Here is a 16,166-nt window from a genome sequence, read left to right as displayed (position 1 = left end):
AAAACGGTCAAAAAATGTCATAGTAATATCCTACTGAAATGTTTTGCCAAAAAAAGAGAAAGAAAATACCATGAAATTTTAATCTTCACTTTATTAAGTACTTTGAAGTAAAACAGTAAAAATGGTTCCCTGTATTTACTACATGGTTCATGTTTGAAATTTGAGAGGTAAGTATTTTATAATTACAATAGGCTCTTACTCTTGTTTCTAGTCATTACTGGGACCAATAATTTGGAAACATATTAAAATATGTCATACTTTGTTGTAAAGAGTTTAGGAAAGGAAAATTGACAGGTTCTTGTCTCTTGGCAGGAGGTGAAGAAGACAGCAGCTGAGGACCTGAAGTGGATGAAAGAAAACAAAAGCTGTTAATTAGAGAAAAGACCTCCACCATCTAACTGCTGTAAAGTGTTGGTTTCCTGTTCCAGTAAAAATACTTTGTTTTTCTCTGCCATCTGTAATGTAGTAATGGGAACATTTTCCAAAGATTAATCTGTCTTCATTAAACACCTGTAAGAATATCCAACTGCTTATGATACAACTATGTAATTAATAATAACTCTATCACAAGCAGTTAAATGAAAAGAATAAACTAACACTGACCTTCTGGAAATGTCTTCACGTCTCTCTCTTCTCTCTATGATTTAATGGTTGAAGTTTGAATCCTGTGAAGAAAAATACAACGAACATTAATATAAAGATGTCACTTTCAACACTTCAAAATAAAAGTAGAGTTTCTGGGTATTTACTATCAAAAGATAAAGTAAAAGACACTAAATCTACAAAGCAGTTAAATGATCACAACGATGGTTAGTAGACATGTTCATCTTTGGAAAATGTGCTCATAACTACATTAATTCTAACCATAACCAGCTCAAACAAGTATTTCCTTGGGATAAAATGTTTGTCATTATCTTTGCTGTGATTTGTTAAATGTCTGGAATAAAATCAAAAATGATTTTCCAGAACTTTTCAGTTGCAATTCTCCATTTTGAAACTGGTGTTATACAAAACATTTTACTGCATTTTATTTTAAGAAAAATGTAATGATTGTCATGTGTAATTAAACATTTTGAAAATATACTTTTTTTTTTCACTTATTGTATAAGGTCTTGTACTTAACTTTTTATGGGTTTGATACTTATTTTTAGACAGTTTTTTACAGGTTTCATGGTAAATTTTTAGACTTCTTAAAAGTTTTAAATGTTGAATATTTTAAGTTAACAACTATATTTAAGGTTTTTAAATGTTTTAACCTTATTTTTTAGACCTATTCCTTTAAGGTTTGAAATGCATTTTTAAATGATTTTATACATATATTTTGAAGGTTTGACACTTAATATTTAAGGTTTTCAATTTATTAAAAGTTATTTTGGACCTATTTATTAAAATGGTTTCTAGTCTATTCTAAACTATGGTTTTCTGTTGTCTAAGTGTGTATATATATATACATACCCATACATAGTTGCACATATTTTTCAGACTTATTTTTTGCAGCTACATTGTTGAAAAATACTAATTAATACTTTAATACTGATAAGTTAAAGGAGCTTTAATTTTGTTGCTATTTGTTCCAGACAAGGCGTTTTAAAGTATCAAACTGTAGCTGAGGTAACGACAGAGTCAGATTGAAAAGAATAAACTAACACTGACCTTATGGAAATGTCTTCACGTCTGTCTCTTCTCTCTGTGATTTAATGGTTGAAGTTTGAATCCTGTGGAGAAAAATACAACAAACATTATATAAAGATGTCACTTACAACACATCAAAGTAAAAGCACAGAGTTTCTGGGTATTGAACTTCAAACTATCAAAAGATAGAGAAGACATTAAATCTACAAGGAAAGCAGAGGTGTGGACTAACTGATTCTGGACTAATCAGAACTAGTCCAACAGTTAAATTTGTTTTATACACAAAGACAGAAGAAGCTGCTCTGACCAGAGAACTGACTCCACCAGCTCCTGATATTCACACAACAACAGTGGATGAAAATGTGATGAATGAACTAAATTTGGTTGATAGAAGCTAAAATGAAGCAAGATGACAGTGTTTCTAGTGTGACAGTGAACTGAACTAAGTTATTCACATATTTATGATTTACTGTACTAATGAGAGAGGGAGAGAAAGTGTGAGCGAGAGGGGGAGACAGACGCAGAGAGTGAGGAGGAGCAAGAGAGAGTGAGCTACTGTTTAAATTCTTCATTTTCTTTGAACTGTACATTCATGAACTATATAAATAAATTTTATTAACGAGTGAAATCAATCAATTACTGAAGATATATAATTTAATGTCAGTGCTCTGTGTTGGACAGTTTATGTAAAGCTGATTGTGAATTACCTGAAGGCCTCTGTCCTGGTTTCAAGGGACTTCTTCATTGTATGAAGACTCTCTGTGATCATGGACAAAGTGGTGACACCTGGAGGAAATAAAAAGAGAAACAAAGGAAAATGATCAATACACTATGACCTATTCCTCATCAACAGTTTAACCATGAAAACACAGATAAATATTCAACATTACAGCTGAACCAGAACATTTAACAAATATTGGAGGAGTGTCTCAGAAAATGGTTTACTGTCACATATGACAAGAAAAAGCATCACATCTTTAAGAATTAATCAACTCAATGATTATCTTAAATCTATATTAATTGTCAACTAATCAGTGGAGGAATCATGTACATTACTGTGAACTGCATAATAAAAACTTTTACTCAAGTAAATTTTTGAAAGCAGGGTTTTAACTTGTGGTATTTTTAATTATACTTCAGTCCACAGGCAGAAAATTAACTGACAATTATTTTGAGTTTTAAAAAATCTTTAGGACACGTACCTATTTGGTTTGTCAGGTGAGAGCTGGTGTTTCTGTCCAGGCTGCAGCACCTGAACCAGTACACCTGGAAAACACAAGTACAACACTAAATAACCTCAATAAAGAATAGTTCAATCCCAAACCCTGAACAGTGTAGAAGAGTACAACACTGAAAACTAAACACTAGAACCTTGACAATCACACTTTGAGCTTTGAGGTGAATAAGATAATCATGTCACTAGAATACAACTTTATTGATCTCAAAGAGAAGAGTCATTTTTAAATGGTTTTATAATAATTTATAACAGTAACCTTGGCTCATATATCGTGACCTTCTCCTGAGGTTTAAAACTTGTGGAGGAGCACAAAGTTAAAATCTAGTTTTCAAACAAAGGTACTAATAAACGATGGAATACCACCATAAATAGACACATCAATGATCACATCGACATAATCTGCCATAAACTGACTTAAAAATTATCAAGATGGAGCACAAAATTACAAAGTAGTAGTAAAATGTCTGCCAAGTAAATGTAAGGCAATGCAAATGGAGGTGTAAACAGACATACAGACTAACAGTTGCTATCCTCCACAACTCATGTCAGGGATGCTTTAGTCACAGAAACATAAACACACTTTAACCCACCCAAGAGATAAGGCTAATGCTAATACCTAGGTATAGAACAGCCACTTAGAGACGCAAATTAATGTAAAATGACCACAGATAGCCACAAATCGACGACAACGACAAGATAAACCACCATAAGCACAGGTAAAATGTTCAGGATGGAACACAAAATGACAAAGGGACGCAAATGTCGGTAAAGTGAAAACAAATACAAACAGGGTTTTGCAAAGATTATCAAGAGCCCATTGTATTAGCATTCATCTACGTTAAGTTCCCACAACCCATGTCAGGGATGCCTCAGTCACAGAAACACAAACACACTCTTACCCACGCGATATAAACGATTGAAAATGGAAAAAATAGCATTACAAGGTAATGCTAACGCTCGCTCTCCGTTAATGCTAACACTCTCCGATAACAGTAATGCTAACGCTCGCTCGCCGTCAATGCTAGCACTCTCCGGTAACACTAATGCTAACGCTCGCTCTCCTTTAATGCTAGCACTCTCCGATAATAGTAATGCTAACGCTCGCTCGCCGTTAATGCTAGCACTCTCCGATAACACTAAAGCTAACGCTCGCTCGCCGTTAATGCTAACACTCTCCGATAACACTTACGCTAGTCGCCAATTGTTTGCTTTACCTTCGCGCTTCAGGCGTGCTCACCGTCCAGCCTCACTCGTGTTCGACAAAAAAGCAGCTCCAGAGTGTTTTAGCATCCAGAATTCCTCTGGACCGACTTTCTCTCACTGTACTGACAAACAGAGGTAATGGCACAAACTCGGTTTAAATCTGTTTTCCTACTTCCTCTTCCCTCCTCTCTGGCTCCTCCCAGAGGGCCGTAGCCAATGAGAAGACACGTTGGGCCAATGACGACATAGGTAAGCTAACGTTGGCAGAAAAACGCTTTTTGGCTGTCCGATTCTGGTCCGCCTCTGAGAGAGAAGCCTTAGATGTATTATACGATCTGGCCACCACGGATGTATTTCTGCATATGACAACAGCTACCAACAGTTAAGATGTTTCAAAAAGTAAGATATTATCAAACGGTAGTGTTGTTAACAGCGTGCTTAATACGTGTTGAGCAGTAATTTATCATTGGAGTTTAAGCTGTGTTGGACATTTTTTTAAATGAGAAAGGGATCTGTATGTGAGATACAACTACGACTTGGCAGATAAAGTTACTACTAAGACTTTACAAATAAATTCTTAACTTTTTATATTGACAGGCATCTTCATATGTGCAGTGCTATAGTTATGTTATTACTTACACTTCACATTCACTTCACTTACACATTTGTTCACCGTTCTCCACAGCTACATTCGGGATAAATAAATGTAATTAAATGTTAATCATCCATGTATTTATTTATTTTAAGACACAGTTAAATAGCAAAATGTATTTAATATTGTAAAAATAGAAATTAGTGCACAAAATCTGAGGGTGAAACTCCTTTATTTGTGACTATTTTCTGACAAACTGGACATGCCCACGTGTATATATAATATAATATAATATAATATAATATAATATAATATAATATCCATGCTCCAGTTTCCTGAAAAAGAGAACCAGGGGCACAACTTAACCAACAACTTTGGTGGTTGGTTTGAATGTACAAGTTTTACAGCGCCATCTTGTGGTCCAGAGGAGGTACTACGACATTGGCCATCACACACCTCTCAAATCAAATTACACTCTCTTTCTATACAGTGTAAGGGCTACATTATGTGGCTTAGCTCATTTCGTGTAAATACTGTTAAATGAAGTGAAGTGAAGTAAATGAATTTCTTATAGTTAATAGTTTTAACTGACATGGATAAATCACAGAGTCCTTTTGTAAATTTGCTTGCAGACTTTGTCCTCGCAGGTGAGTTCCTGAAAAGAGAAAACATAAATTCACCACTACTCTAGTGTTATATTATAACAGTGACTATATAGTTGAATGAATTGGGTCATATCAGTTTTCAGGATCAACATTTTCTAATATATACACTTTTTATAGGCCTATGTGGTAAAACTCACATAAGACATCATGAGACTAGTTGACTGATTTCTGGATTTCACACAGCACTGATCAAACACTGACTGGATTGTAGAAACTGCAGAGTCATACCAAATGAAGCTCATCTCCCTCGATCCAGTGAGTCCACCCTCTGTTCTTCTTCACTCCTTTCTGAACACACACCAGCTTGTCATTTTCCCAGTTCACCACAGACTGATGGAGAATGAATGTTGGATTTAGGGAATGATTTTCTTGCTTTTATTTTCTTATACTGTTTAACAGTGACCAACAATATTTGATAAATGGGTTAACTTTCCTACAATATTACAGTTTGGTTAAGTTTTTACCTGGCACGTCCGGTTGTCCATTCCTTTCGTCACCTCTTTGAACTCCTCTCCAATTTTGAATGAGCACTCCAAATTTTTGAAAGTGCTAAATGTCCTGATTGTGAAACAGTCTCCATTTTGCTCAATCACTTTCTGAGGCTTCAGCATCACGGCAATCTTGCGTGTTGGATAATCAATTCCTGCGTGTCAGAATGATATGTATTGTAATGTATGTTACAACTTGTTTAAACTTTGTGCTGCTATCTCGTCCCCCATTATCTAACCAGAAAATACATTAAAACTTACTTTTACCAGACATGTAACACTCCTGGTTATTGATAAAAAAAAGACCAGAGATTTCCCTCTTATCATGATTTAAAATGTATGTAAACACAATTAAATAATTAATTAAAATGCAGTGACACTTACCAAGTGCAATCATGTATTCCTCAAAATTGACATTGCTGACAATGTCCCATGTCCCACTGTAGTCAACAGGCATCTTCGGGTGTTTACTTGACTCTCTGGAAGACTCAACAAGCATGAATATCAGCAGTGAATCAGATTTTAAACCCTTGTGTGGGATGTTTCATTGTGTGTCAATATGGGGCAGAGGTGATGTGTTGCCATCTGCAGATGTTTCACACACATACAGAGGAGAAGCAGTGGAGTGTGGAACAGGGCTGGTTTTTTCAAACACATAATATGAGGAAACCGTCCTGTTCCTGTTAAGATGAGTGCCTTAATACAGGATGTTATTCTTAAATCATACGAAAACACAGCACTAAAACATGTGTACAGGATTTAACTTTAAGGGAACACAATATAGAGCAAATGTCTCTGAGCTTGTGCAGCGTGAAACACAATCCTCCCCCCTCTGCTCACATTTGGAGCTGCTGGCAGTTCCTCAGTGTCCAAGCATCACTAACAGTGTTATAGTACACGTCCGCCTGGATGTCTAACATCCATGTTTCTCTACTTGCTAATCTTCATGGCGTATCATAGCAGCAGATGGATACCAAGGAGTAAGAGGTTGAAATTGTGAGTGTTATGATTACAGTATAGTTATCCATGTTCCTGTTTTCAATTCAAACATTCTCATTTCAGTGTGTTTTACTGCTGTTTTACTTGCAGTCAAATAGTGAATGCAGTGTTCATGGCAATTGTTCTGGGCTCTCAGCTGTACGTGATGGCAAGGTAACTAGGACAGAGGCAATGGCATTGAGTCATTAAGATCACAGGTCACTTGTGCAAGAGGGGATGTGGCATTTAACAATGGCCTCTGCTCTGTTTTAAAGGCCAAAATCCTCCAGATACTGCAGGCAGCCTCTTCTGAACAACCTGTCGGCCTCCGTCGCCCTGTCCTTCATAGCTTCAGGTAAACCCAGTCAGATCAAACTGAAAACACATGCAGAGTCTCCACAGTATTTGACACAATATCAAGATTGCATTGCTTCAAAAAACAAGAACAGGAGTCATGTGGATATAACCTCTCTTGATAGGTTTTTCAGTGGTATTCACGTTGTTAGACCCAGTTCCTCAGAGCTTGTGGGCTTCCTATCATGTGTTTGGGCTGGTGTCATGTGGACAAGGACTATGTACTGCCATCCTGACTCTGACAGCAGCAGCATGTGTGAGAAAAGGACTGTAATTTAATGCTCATTAGGTTCTACAGCGGGGAAAAAAGCATTAAGATGATTAATTTCTGTGTATCCACAGGCCACAACAACCCCAGAGCTGTACTACATGTCTCTTATTCTAACGGTCGCCTCTATTTTCAGCACAGGTAAAATAAATCTCCTGTAAATATACATATTCTCTGTGGAAACAGTCATACACACACTCTTCATTTCAAAGGAGTAACACCTGCTTGTGTCTGTTCAGGGTTTTTCACAGTGAGAGGAGGACTCTGGTTGACTAACAGGCGGCCTGAGACGGACCCGAGCAGAAACAATGAGCGATAAAACAGTCCAGCTGTCCCACGTTGACATCCGATACACCACATATTAAGAATTCATGTGGTTTCCATGCCACCAGCAGCTGGTAACTTAAAACCATGGGAACCAAAAAAAAAGGGAAAGTGACTTAATCCTTCTCACGTTTTAACGCTCACTTCAGAAAAGTATCACAAAGCAGATGTTTGTTTTGATCATCATAACGGTTTGATTTTTATTTGTCGATGTGCAGGTTATAGTTGTTTCATATAACAACTGGTCACAGCAGATTCAGTGTATGATATAAATACATCATTATGCATATAAAAATACAGGTGTGAGATCTGTATACAGTACTGATTGTGATTTATCTCATTGGAAAAGTGAGGTTACAACAGAATACAGAAAGAAAATCAAAAGGAAATTCTTTACCTTGATGAAGCTATGATAGTTTCCCACTGCCACTGGATTAATATTACTCTTCATATGATAATCGTTCACCACAAATCAATTCAGAACTTTCACACCTATGAAGTCAAACTGTAAAACAATTGGAAAATGATAAAGTTATGGAAAGAAAATCCAAACACTTACAAACACGACCATGCATTGGAAATAAACTCATGATCCTGCGGCCGAGGAGGTCATGTGGTGCCAATGTGATGCGTGAAAGTGCCCCACCTACAGTACATGGCAGAAATAAATGATAGTAACATGACTGCTGTAATTCAATAACACTCCACTTTAACTTAAAGAATACCTTCAGGCACAGGTGTATAAATCAACCTTGAAGAGAAAACCAAAGAATCCTGCAGTGTCATCACTTGAATTCACTTTGTTAACACAACAGATTATTTTGTTTCCTGTTCAAGTTAAGACTTTATGCAAGACCTTTTTGAAACATGATTGAACCTAAAATTGAAATAAAGCTACTGTATGGTCTCTATAATCTAGAGAAAGCACCTGAGCATCACATGTATTGATGTCTCTAAGAGGAATGTGAATGTGTGTACGCTGGGAATGTACTTTTTATTAGTGAAGCACCAAATATTTTCAATTACCTGAATGATTTTAATTACAATTTCTGTGTCTCTATTATTATCATTATACAAATAAAATATATTATTTTTGGAACTAGTCACATTTTCTTTAATTTTTTTGGCTCACTGGGTCACTGTGAGCCATACAATCAAGAAGTGTAGATTCCACAGTAAACTGCATATCTAAGAATTCACCTGAGATCTGATAGAATGCAAACGTACAACCACCCCTGGATATGTGCACAAATCTTTGTGATTGTTGGAATTGGCTTTAGGCACCAGATGTTTACAACATCAGATATTCATACAGTGCTACACACTGGGCACTTTGTAAACTGCAGACATATATGTCAAAAAATGACACGATTTTCACTCATCTCACGCTTAATTAGGCTTAGATAAACCATAAAAAGTCTGCATTTCACACTCACACACACACAGATACACACACACATACAGAAAAATATTCAAATGAGATTTTAACTTTCAATAAAAAGGACCGTACCCATTGTTTTTATCCCATTAACTATTAATGACAAAATCTTAACATTCCTGCCAACACATTTTCAAAGCTTTTAACTTAAACTTAAGTTCTGCAACTCTCTCTCTTTCTGGTGAATTCATGTGCTGGAAAACAGCATCTCTTTCTAATGTGAGAAACCACAAACTTCACAATGTCTGTGCAGTGTTCATGTTTCCCGACAAGCACATGAATTCACCAACAAGGGGCTGTTTATTAAAAACTGTTTTCGATGAACACACTGCACAGTGATGGTTATAATGGATTTCTTAAGTTCATGTCTCTGGATTTTAAAAAAATGGCTGGTTGGATGGTCGGGAATCAATCTGAAACCTGCTTGCGTGCGTTAAAAAAATGCAGCAGTGTGTGTGATTTGTAGTTAATAAGCTTAAACATGTGAAACATGGTCCTCATATATTCTTTGCCTCAAACGCAGCTGTTGAATTAAAGCAGCTCCAAAGACGTTTGATTAAAAGTTAGTGTTAGTTAGTGTCCCTATCCTAAAAGTGCATCGTAGTCCATGTACCACACAAGTCTGCCGTTGGTGGGCTTCACCCCGGTGACAGGCCACTTCTCTGGGTCATCCTTCACTCGGCTCAGCTGGGTGATCAGCTCGTGTTTGCCTTTACCCATCACTAAAAGAGCAACTCTCTGGGCTCGGTTAATGGCGCTGAACGTGAGGCTCATACGCTGGTGAGGTTTGACGGGGCTCTCGGTGAGGGCCACCAGACTCTCCCCGAATTCTTTCACCTTAGTGCCGGGGAACAGGGAGGCCGTGTGGCTGTCATAGCCGACTCCCAGCAGCACAAAGTGGAAGCTGGAGCCGTTGACCCACTTGCTGATCTCTGTCTCGTACAGCTGGGCTCCTCCGTCCTCCTCCACACATAAACGATGGTTGAGCTGCACCGGCATGGGGTGGATGTTGTAGTAAGGTATCCTCACATGCTGCAGGAGGTGGTTATGCAGTGTGTAGAAGTTGGACTCCAGTTCAGTCAGGGGCACGCAGCGCTCGTCCACCATCCACACGTGGGTGTTCCTCCAGGGGAAGGAGAAGTGGTGCAGGGCCAACCTGTGGAACAGGGCGAGTGGTGAGGACCCGCCAGAGAGGGCGAGGTGGAAAACACCGCTCTCGCGCACCGCCGCCTCTGCCAGTTCCTCTATGTCTGCGGCTAGCCGCTCCACCAGCTCCTCGGCCCAGGCGGACACCATGTCGGCGCTGCGAAATTTGCCCTGCATCACTTGGAAACCACCTGCTGACGTGCTGCCCATCTGATCAGGGCTGATTATCACCACCTCACTGTTGAATCTGATGTCCTTCCCTTTCAGACGGACGTCCAGCAGGTCCCCATTGTCTGCACCGCCAGGGTAGATGCGGGGAAAAGAGCTGGATAAGGTGCTGAGCAGAGGTGTCCATAAACCCCAGGAAGCCAGCAGGTTTTCAGTACTAATGAAACTATTCTTACGCCCAGCAAAGATGTGAGAAATCAGCTCTGTGTAAGCTTCCCTCTGCTCTGTTGGAGTTTGCACATAGTAGTCTGAAAGAGACAAACCTAAAACGCTGACATCAGTGTGTTCTGTCACTTCCTTCCACTCGCTGTCTGTTAAAACCGGCTTGAACAAATTCTTACTCACAAGGATCGCTGGGTATTGAAGGCTGCCGTGTCCAAAGTAGAAAACTATCTGCTTGGGCTTGCAGTGAATGCTGTTGTGGTTCTGGAGACAAAAGATGTCATTCTTGAAAAGTATGCGTGCGTATCCCACCCGTTCATCTAACATCTTCCCTGAGATCAGAAGAATCGGAACGTCTTCATACTGGGCCTGGTCGATGTGTGCCAGTACAGCTGAAACACACAAACAGGATTGTTTATTAGCAGAACTGTATTTGTAGTGCAGCAATTTTATTTTTGGGAAATCATAGTAATTAAAAAGAGAAGATGTAAGTTCTCACCTGCAAATGTTGGTGTGAGACTGACGTGGTCTTTTGTCTTATTCAGCTCCTGCTGGACCTCGGACTTGTACGACTGGTACTGGACCGATCACGGCTTGGTTCTTCTCTAAGGGCAGCAGGGAACTGAAGATGTGCAGCTTGTTTTGGAGAACTTCCTCGCTGCTGCTCAGGTTCACGGGAAGCCTCATGGTCAGCAAGGTCATGACCTCAGTCAGGTGGTTCTGCAGCACATCTCTGATCACCCCATACTGGTCATAGAAGGGAATACGACCTTGAAGACAAAGAAAACGACAAGGGAGGACATGAACACGTCTCTTACTTAGGAATTCTAGCTACTTCTTTGTATCTCAAAAGAGTAAATTACAACAGTGTTAATGTAATTATTAATCACCTTTAACATCCAGTGTCTCTTTCAATACAATCTCCACTCTCTCAATGTGTTGCTTGTTCCAGATTGGATCCAGAAACCTCTTGTTCTCTATTCTGAAGGGCAGTATCTTTGTGACCACCTTCTCGCACAAGCAGAAAAACACAGAATGAAATCAAACATCTCAATTACAGATTAATGAGTGAGAATCTGCAGAGGATGACCTTACCTGCTTCCCCAGGTAATGGTCAATTCTGTACATTTCTTCATCCTTCAAGGAGCTCCCGAGCTGAGATGCCAGCACCTGGGCACTCCTAAAGTCGTGCCCGAAAGGTTTCTCCAGCACCACCCTCAGCCACGCCCCGCTGGCCGGCCTGCAGCTGTTATTGATTTTATCTGCAATGTCTGCATACGCAAAAGCTGGAACCGAGAGGTAGAAGAGCCTCCCTGCCTCTGTCATTCCCTCTTGCTGGAGCTGTTTCTTAATGTGCTCGGCCAGATCCTGGTAGTCCTCCAGGGTTTTCAGCTGCCGGTACTGCGACAGTCGAAGGAACTGGTCTTTCAGGAGAGCACAGCGCTCCTGAGATACGTCCTTTGAGCATGACACCGCCTTCAGGATCTCAAAGAGAAGTGGTGTGGCCTTGTCAGCGGGCGACAGCCCTCCACCATAGAAGGAAAAGGTGTTCCCGCTGCTGACCTGGTTGATGTACAGCTGGAAGAAGCCCTGCCACAGGTACTTCTTCGCCAGGTCGCCCGTGCCTCCAACTATCACCACTGAAACGTGGCCGGGTCTCTGCACCTCCTCTCTCTCTTCTCCATATCCTCCCTGGACACACAGAGTGACCAGAAGCAGGAGCACAGTCACAGACATGCTCTGGTCTCAACCGTCAATACTCCTGTTGGAAACAGCAATGAGAGACGTTACATGCAGGAAATTGAGTATCACTGAGCAACTAAGAGATCACATCATAATGGACAGCAAGCATGAAAAACAGCAGTACAAATGTTCGTAGTGCTGCAACTAATGATTATTTCCCAAGCCAAGCTGCCAATTATTTTCTCAACTTCTTGTTCTATTCATAAAATTACAGAAATTATAATTTCCCAGAACACTGAACACTCTGAATGTGAGCAATAGTCAGCGTAAAGCTCAAATAAACTGGAACCAGCCACAGAAATCTCCAAAGACTAAACAGATAAGCAGGTAATTACTTAGCAAAGTCTCTGTCCGCAGTCCTTTCAGATGTGATGATGTGGTGCAGTGACTCTGCTGGAAACTGGCAGAGGAGAGGGTGTGCAGACTTTGCACTTTGCTCGGGGGGTGTTGACAGAGTGCTGGGAAAGTCTGACCAACTTATTGATAATTTTGCAAGGACATAAAATCCTTTATTTAGCAAGACTGAGAAGCTAGAGAGGTATGTGTACTTATAATGAGTTTTTCTTGGTGGAAATGAGCTTCCATATTCAACTCACTTAACATCTGATACATGGATTCTAATTAGAAAGAACAAAATCCAAAAGACTTATGAGTTAAAATCTCTTCAAAACACAACTGAACCCAGTTTTACTTACAAAGTACACATGTAGTGCGCACAGACATGTCAAATAACATCAGGAATTCCTGTATTCTACAATCATGTTTACACAGTGGCAGAGCAAACAGCAAAGGCCACCTCATGAACACCGACTGCTTCAATAACAGTTTAATCTTGTTACATTTTATGTAAAAATGTCAGGTTTCCTACCCATTTTATTTCCTATACACTGCTCTTTTAAAATCCTGCTTGTACTCCTCTCATCCTTACCTCTAGACTTACAGGCTGTTACTGATTCTGCTAATTCCCTCACAGGAATCAATAAAATAGCGATTTTGACATGATTCCTTTGCAGCTCTTTCCAAGAAATTTTCCCAATTAATTCCAACACATGATTCCTCCTCAATCACAAGCTGCTTTCATCCTTTATCAGCAGAGTCTCCCCTCACACCACATGTTAGCTTAAAACCAGCTCAGTTATCCAGCAAATTCCCCATAAATAGTGAGAAAAAAAACATGGAGACTTATCCCTGGTGAAATTCGGGGAAATTTTTCTTGTGTTCTTTGTTACTTTCTTAAGGTCATATCAAGCAGTGATTCTAGGTGCCAAGCAAGACCTCATCAACCAGAGCAAATCACCCACATGTACAACGAGGACTTGTCTGACGACTGAGCGGTTTTTGTTCATGACTGGAGAAAGCACAGCAGAGATACAGCTGTATCCTGTTTGCGTCTTTGCAGCCAAATTTGTCACAGTCCAGTAGTCTGCAGTAAAAACAATCTCAAGTCTTCTGACAGAACTGCAGGAATGTTAAAACTATTCACCCTCTGTCATAAGAAACTGGAGCCTATTCAGCTTCACTGAATTGTGACTAATAATCAAATCAGTAGCCCTCAGTTCAAATGACACGCTACTCTTTGAAAATGTCTCCTTAATGTAAGGCTGTGAACTCTGTGATGATAACCCTTGTCCTATAGCACAAGCAATATGTATAAGTGCTTTGGGAAACTGAGGCTGACAAATTATGTTCACCATGTCTTTGTTCAACAAACCAGAAGATGCTTTTCTTTTACAGAGAAGTTTGAAACAACACACAGAAAAAACTTCTGCCTGCACATCATGATGATTAGAGAGACGCTGACTTATTTACATAACTAAAAATGGCGGCCTTTTATCATGGACTATCAGCCGCGATCTGTACCGTTTCCTACAGGTGAGTGCACATCACTGATAACAGCACCTCTCTACTTCCATGTAAATTCAACTGATGGTCAGTCGCCTCTTTGGCTCATGTGACACCTGAATAAGAAGGTGAGGACATGCAAATGTAGCCAACATTCAGTTTGCTACAGAAGCTGTAAGCCCCGGTTTTTACACCTCTGTTTAACTTCAGCCTCCTGTATTTCCTCTGCTGTACAGTAAAGATCATTTTTAACCTGTTTCCAAACAAAGATGGTGACTGGAAATCTCGAATCTCGCTCAGTGTGATTCATCAGCAGCATCAGGTGCTTTTATCTTCCTTATCATATTTTTTTCCTGTTGTAGCTTTATTACATTACAATATTATATTTTCACATAAAGTAAAGCATTAATATATTTAGGGCCTAACAGTTATTTTCATTGCTAATTAATCTGCTGGTTATTTTCTCCATTTATTGATTAATAATCAGAGAAAATGAAGATGGCAGTTTCTTTAAGCCCAACATGATGTTTAAAATGTTTCTTTTGTCTGATCATAAAATCCAGGTTGCTATCAAACAAGACTACAACCACCTGGAAATGTTCACAGTGAATTTAGCCAGTTAATCAGTTTGATAAACTGTTTTTCTGACAGATTCATGTCTAGTTTATTAGGAACGCTGAGCTAAAACTAACACAGTCTAACATAACAGTCCTGAAAAAAATCATTAAGGTTATAATATTAAATTTTATACAGAAACTGTTTTAAAGAGGGCAGTGATGAAAGTGTGCGTTCCACAGGGAGATGTTTCTGTTATTAACCTACTTTTACTGCGTGGACAAAATAATAGAAACACCTGTCTGTGCAGCACAGTACTTTTCAACACAAACTGCAGCTTCTCACAAATCCAAATCACCTCCACACGCCTTTTTAAATGAGATTCAGATTTGACTCTGACTCTGGGGGATCCTGTTTTTGTCTACACACGTGTTGCGCTGAATTCTGCACCCGGACTAAATCTGTGTCTTCCTGCTGCTGTGATCGGCTCGATTCTCGGCAGCCAGCAAACAAAACAGCACTAAAATAAACTCGGGGGATTATTTTTTCGGCTACAGACTTAACAAGATGCTTAAAAAACTGCGATTTTATCCACAAGAGCGAAAGTAGCCGTGAGAGGTGAACCGACAGCTGCTGCCTCATAGTGAAAGTACGTCCATCCACCTGCTGCCTGTCAAACTTCACTTCCGCTATAAACACACACGATGCTCTACGACTCTCCGTGTTACATGCTGTCGCCAGAACAGGTCCGACGACTAAACAACAACAAAAAGATCCACTGACACGCGTAGGAAACTGGATACAGACCTGTCCGTGTCATGAACGACCCTCCGCACCTTCAAACGACGCTTCCTGCATCAGTCACGTGACATGATCCGGCTCCAACTGCAGAGCTGCTGCTGCCGCCGGGTGTTACGGGGTGTGTGTGTGTGTGTGTGTGTGTGTGTGTGGTGTGTGTGTGTGTGTGTGTGTGTGTGTGTGTGTGTGTGTGTGTGTGTGCACGACACGTGGATGTTATCTGCTGCAGCATGTTTCTCAGTGACACGGTTTAGACTTTATATCAGTATTTAGTCTAAGGTGGGGAAGAGGGGAAGTTGAACATGATCTCAGTGAGTTTTTAGCTGCAGAAAGTCTGGATCACCAACTGCCCCAAATGCCCCAGGGTCAGTCCATGTAGGCTACTGTAATTTAATTAAATGTAGATTTGTTTAAAAATTGTGCCATAATAAATAAAATAAAATGTAAAAATGTAAAAATATAATGATCATGATACTGTGCTGTTATCAGAGCTTTGTTCTCAATTTAAATCAG

General features: G+C 39.7%; 3 protein-coding genes across 4 annotated transcripts; 1 reads left to right on the top strand and 2 right to left on the bottom strand.

The window, feature by feature from the left end:
* Nucleotides 1-73: 73 nt before the first annotated feature.
* rbp7b (retinol binding protein 7b, cellular) lies at nt 74-6,421 on the bottom strand. 2 transcript variants are annotated; one of them, XM_051074305.1, is made up of 9 exons: nt 6,202-6,421; nt 5,794-5,972; nt 5,558-5,659; nt 4,084-5,319; nt 2,835-2,898; nt 2,340-2,418; nt 1,654-1,715; nt 604-665; nt 74-339 (listed from the first exon to the last, which is right to left on the bottom strand). In XM_051074305.1, the coding sequence occupies exons 1-4, from the start codon at nt 6,314-6,316 to the stop codon at nt 5,266-5,268; spliced, it is 450 nt and encodes a 149-aa protein (XP_050930262.1). In that variant the 5' UTR covers nt 6,317-6,421; the 3' UTR covers nt 74-339; nt 604-665; nt 1,654-1,715; nt 2,340-2,418; nt 2,835-2,898; nt 4,084-5,265. The 2 variants fall into 2 exon arrangements, with proteins under 2 accessions (XP_050930262.1, XP_018542196.1); XM_018686680.2 differs by lacking the exon at nt 1,654-1,715.
* Nucleotides 6,422-6,556: 135 nt separating this feature from the next.
* Nucleotides 6,557-7,736, top strand: LOC127143121 (uncharacterized). Its single transcript, XM_051074619.1, has 6 exons — nt 6,557-6,813; nt 6,907-6,969; nt 7,071-7,150; nt 7,275-7,405; nt 7,492-7,558; nt 7,657-7,736. Exons 1-6 carry the CDS (start codon nt 6,740-6,742, stop codon nt 7,734-7,736), a joined length of 495 nt encoding a protein of 164 aa, XP_050930576.1. The 5' UTR covers nt 6,557-6,739.
* A 175-nt stretch (nt 7,737-7,911) lies between these two features.
* h6pd (hexose-6-phosphate dehydrogenase (glucose 1-dehydrogenase)) lies at nt 7,912-15,799 on the bottom strand. The gene is given in 6 exon segments (XM_051074304.1): nt 7,912-11,107; nt 11,215-11,296; nt 11,298-11,485; nt 11,606-11,723; nt 11,811-12,477; nt 15,663-15,799. Coding segments are annotated over 5 exon segments (2,376 nt in total). The 5' UTR covers nt 12,453-12,477; nt 15,663-15,799; the 3' UTR covers nt 7,912-9,761.
* Nucleotides 15,800-16,166: the final 367 nt, after the last annotated feature.

The sequence above is a fragment of the Lates calcarifer genome, linkage group LG12 (genome assembly GCF_001640805.2).
Source record: "Lates calcarifer isolate ASB-BC8 linkage group LG12, TLL_Latcal_v3, whole genome shotgun sequence".
NCBI classification, from domain to species: Eukaryota; Metazoa; Chordata; class Actinopteri; family Centropomidae; genus Lates; species Lates calcarifer.
The sequence above is the reverse complement of the archived record's forward strand: the minus strand, read 5'-3'. Positions and strand labels throughout refer to the sequence as shown.